At 46.6% G+C, this 4209-nt stretch overlaps 2 protein-coding genes across 7 annotated transcripts in view; one reads left to right on the top strand and one right to left on the bottom strand.

The window, feature by feature from the left end:
- The window catches only part of LOC113202361 (eye-specific diacylglycerol kinase), a 259771-nt gene that overhangs the window by 17850 nt on the left and 237712 nt on the right, over window positions 1–4209 (bottom strand). The window lies entirely within an intron of this gene.
- The window catches only part of LOC127749150 (uncharacterized), a 2277-nt gene continuing 309 nt past the window's right edge, over window positions 2242–4209 (top strand). The window contains exons 1-3 of the mRNA XM_052266150.1: window positions 2242–2666; window positions 3257–3436; window positions 3523–3687. Coding sequence (XP_052122110.1) covers window positions 2586–2666; window positions 3257–3436; window positions 3523–3687 — 426 coding nt within the window. The 5' untranslated portion in view covers window positions 2242–2585. The remainder of the gene's footprint in view (window positions 2667–3256; window positions 3437–3522; window positions 3688–4209) is intronic.

Here is a 4209-nt window from a genome sequence, read left to right as displayed (position 1 = left end):
GGGGGAGTAAGGGGTGGAGGGGAGGCACCCCTTGGGCCCAGCCGGCCGGCCTGACCGAGCCTCCAGCCGCCTTAGGGGGCTCAAATACATTCCCAAATCACCGTCCTGTTGGTGGTAGTGTTCTGTTGGCGGCGGTGCTCGGAGGAGGCCACATCGCCGTGTGTGTGGGGAGGGGGCGAGGGGACACAGGATAGGGGAGGGAGGTGGAGGGAGGTCCCTCGAGGGGATTCGGACGCGGAGGATAGCGTCGATGGGAGGCAAGCGGAACCAGAGCGGTCCTCGCAGCTCCCCCGGCCCCGTGGCTCCAGCAGCCGATCCGGCGCTAGCGGCGCCAGCGCGAGCGTGGCTGGCTGGCCACTGGCCGGAAAACAAATACGACGCAAACCCGCGCAAACCCGGCGGCGGGTGTGACCCCTGTGGACCTCCACCACCTCCCCCAGCAGTGTCAGCGTGGAGTGAGTGGGGAAAGAGATGTTGTATTTTATACACTCACATTCCCACGAGCGAACTCTATTTCACCCATTTTCTCCCCGACCCACAGACAGAATCAGTACAAAACGAATACTGGAGAATAATAACGAAGAACAGCTCCGTAATGCATCCTAATTGTTTTTTACTCTGCCAATTCAAATGTGTACGAAATTTGTCCCTTGTAAGTTGCTAAAATGCACCTGGATGCAAGATGTGCTGAAACTGCAACTATGGTTGCAAGAAAAAAAAAAGTTCCTTTACATTTGCGGTGTGCTCGGAGTTCTAAGTATCTTAGTTTGGCTGCAGCGGGCAGAAAAGAATGTGTTGCCGACACAGCGTGGGTCGTCAGCTTTAAATGTTTTAACCTGTAGAACTTTGGGGACGAAAACCCCAAATGGCACGCCATTGTTTTGGTCATAGGTTAAGGTTCTTAAAAAGTTTACATTATCTCGCTCGTCCGTAACTGAAATCACGCACGGCACGGCGCAGCGCTTTTAGATAAACTAAGTATCTTTGAGCGGTGCTCGTGAAACCAAGTATCGTTGCGCGACCCTAGTGAAACCACGTATCTCAATTTTGGGGTGATTTTTGAAACCTACCATTCAATAGAGAAATTTTCACTCTATTGAAAGAATATAGTTCATAAAAAATCGTCACACCAGGGTCGCGCAACGATACTTGGGTTCACGAGCGTCGCGCACTGATACTTGGTTTCTCTAAAGGCTGCGCCGTGCGACACGTGCTTCGAGTTAGGGACGAGCGATCTGTAACTTTAGAGGACAAAATAACCCGCCAACAGAGCCACCAGTAGACCGTGATAGCATGATGGCATTGGTAACACGTTGAGTGTAGCGTGCCTCTGTAGTCCTGGTCTGGTATCCCCATAGATAGTGATCGCCTTTTTAACTTAATTGCTTCGTGTTCGTGTTGGGATGAACTTAGTAGAGAATTATTGGCGGCAGTAACGAGTATTTCAGCGTCACATTTTCATCCCAGAATTTACCACACACCGCGAGGTCGTAGTAATGTTTCTGGAGAGATTGAGCGATACTATGAAGTCAATGATAAAACTTTTTTTCGGTTCTGCAAGCCCAATTTTGGGAGCAGTAAACAATTTCAGTATGTACTTTTTACCAGTGAGCTACCAGACCGATTTCTGAACCTTAATTATAGGAAATGTGTCAGTTCAAGGAGCATGTTTTCCTTGATTTTATGCGAAAACTGACAAATTTCTGATGTCTGATACGAGGTCTGGTATCTTTCTCACTGGGTTCTCAATCCGTCGAGCATACGCGAGATTGTGATTGCAATAGTTTGAAATATTCTGCAATGGATCGTTCGGAACGGAAAGTGCGTCTCATATAGTGCCTGTCCCTGTCAGATAGACAACTCTTTTCTACAGTGCATGCGTGTACTACTGGGACTATGAGTGCCCTACCCCGGGTCTATCAGGCGCCGAATGCCAAAGGCATTTGCCAATGACAAAAGAATGGACGTTCTTTCTGGGTAATTCTTAAAAATATGCCCACAATGGTAGCGTGGTGTGGCTCGGCGCTGCGGTGAGGGAGGAGCGCAGTCTCGAAACACAAAAGTTCTTCTTATGTAGTGAGTTTTCGACACAGGAAATAACCTTCTCACTTTTAAGGACCTCCCAAGTCAGTGGAAACTGTCAGATTTGTGATTAATTCTCACTATGTACAGTCACCGAAATTGTGATTCTTTGTCGAAATCTGACGCGAAACGCTGACGGGCCGGCAGGCCTATTTATAATTTGAACAAGAGACGTATTACTGTAGACGTCAAAATCGTTTCGTTATGGAAACTAGTTCTCCAGCTGATAAAACTAGTAGAAAAGGTCGTTTTCTCAACGACAGTATCTTCGTTGTGACGATCAAAATAATTCGGTTTTCCGAAAATCAACTGGATTGTTAGCTGTCCAAACTAACTCTTTCCCGCCGTGTTTTTGCTCCGCTCCGCCACCACCAGCGCATGTACACGTGCCCCGGGTCGCGTCACGCTACACAACTCTGGCCACGTCAATCGACACCGCCGAGTCGAAAAACTCATCGTGTCAGCGGGATTTTAGTTTTACCACAGCTTTATGGTGATCCAGGATGGGTTTTATACTCTGGGCCCTCCTCACATTCCTGTGTCACAATAAGATCCAGCACGGCAATGCTCTGAACTCTTTTGCGGTCAGTTAATTACCTTCTTTGGCACACGCCTAATAAACTGCAATATACTTAGCCAGAAGGAAGTCAACCGACTTCAACGTTGCCCGAAAAACGTGATTTTTTTCACTCAAACCGAGGTATTGAGCAGAGACCCGTAACGAAACGATTCGTTAATTTAGTTTTTCGGCAATATCCCGAGGACTGACCGACATTGGATCGACGTCGATGCAATTTTCATTTCTGGCGGGGACATTATTAACACGGTGTCATTATTGTATTATGTTTTTACACATTGTTTCTATGTTGCTATAATTTTGCCCTAATGCGTATTCACACTCAAACCACTGTGCACATCCATGTATTCCCACTGTCTCGTCTGCCTTGCTCTGTCCATTAGAGAATTAACATCCCAAACATCTGATATCTCCTGAATCAACCAAATCCCAAATCTTACGCAATACCATACAGTCTTCACAATTACATTAAGCACATACAGAAAGAATGCTTAAGCCAAATAGCCATAACGTTACTGGTGCAAGTATCAACTTTGTTTCCATATATCCACTACGAGTGGACCAAACGGTGATGTTTGGCATTTCTTTCTCGTATAGGGACCATACATAATTGTCATCGAGGAACGGGGTGCCTACAGGTGTGATCCACCCAATGTCCAGCTTCCGTGGGGATGGAATGTGCGGCCTAGTCACTTTAACCCAAATAGACCAAGAGAAAAACAACTACTGACTGGCAACATAGCGGGCGAAAATGTATCTATTGATGACAGCTCGTGGGTAAGATATTGCTACTGGGGATCATCCATCCACTTATTGTAAAAACCTGTCAAATCCGTATGTACCAATGTTTCTGATTATATCAGGCGACAATTGTTTTAGATTCTTCATCGAATAACCAATGGAAGGAAAACGCGCTGGTCCTGCCTTTTAAAGCTAAGGCGTGCACGGCTTTTAAAATGAATATGCCGACCCTGTACAACCTATTTTACAAAAAGACAGAAACTAAAGGGGTGTGTAGACTCAAACCAGTAAGTACTGAAATTTAAACTGCACGTCTGCTCTAGTTAATGTTTTTCTCACGGTGAAAATAACGAGCTGTGGGATTCCTAGCAGCTTTCTTAATTTTCCAGGGGAGTTGGAAGAGTCCAAGGAGATGCCCTGAAAATGTGAAAATTTTCCAGGGGATGTCCTGGGTTTTCCAGTAGCTCCCCTGAGACTAATTGCTTATTTCCAGGGCATCCACTAGGGTTCTAACTCTCCTGGGAGTTTCAGGAATCGTTTTAGCCGTGCCTTTCTTTAAGTACAAGAAGAGTGTTTCCGAGAGAACACGGTTTTGTCAAAATGACATCAAGTGATGTCAGTGACAAAATTATGTCATTTCGGTGGCCTGACTTGACGTCATATTGAAATCACATGGCATACCGTGATGTCAAATTCACGTCAAATCCACTTCATGAAGTGATAACTCTGCCAGTCGCTGTGGGGACATTCGATTGCGGGGGGGGCAGGGAGGCATGCGGAACCAGAGCGGTCCTCGCAGCTCCCCCGGC

This window comes from Frankliniella occidentalis, unplaced genomic scaffold (assembly GCF_000697945.3).
Source record: "Frankliniella occidentalis isolate FOCC.00 unplaced genomic scaffold, Focc_3.1 Scaffold35, whole genome shotgun sequence".
Classification (NCBI taxonomy): Eukaryota; Metazoa; Arthropoda; class Insecta; order Thysanoptera; family Thripidae; genus Frankliniella; species Frankliniella occidentalis.
Note: the sequence above shows the minus strand (reverse complement) of the source record. Positions and strands in the feature narration are given on the sequence as shown.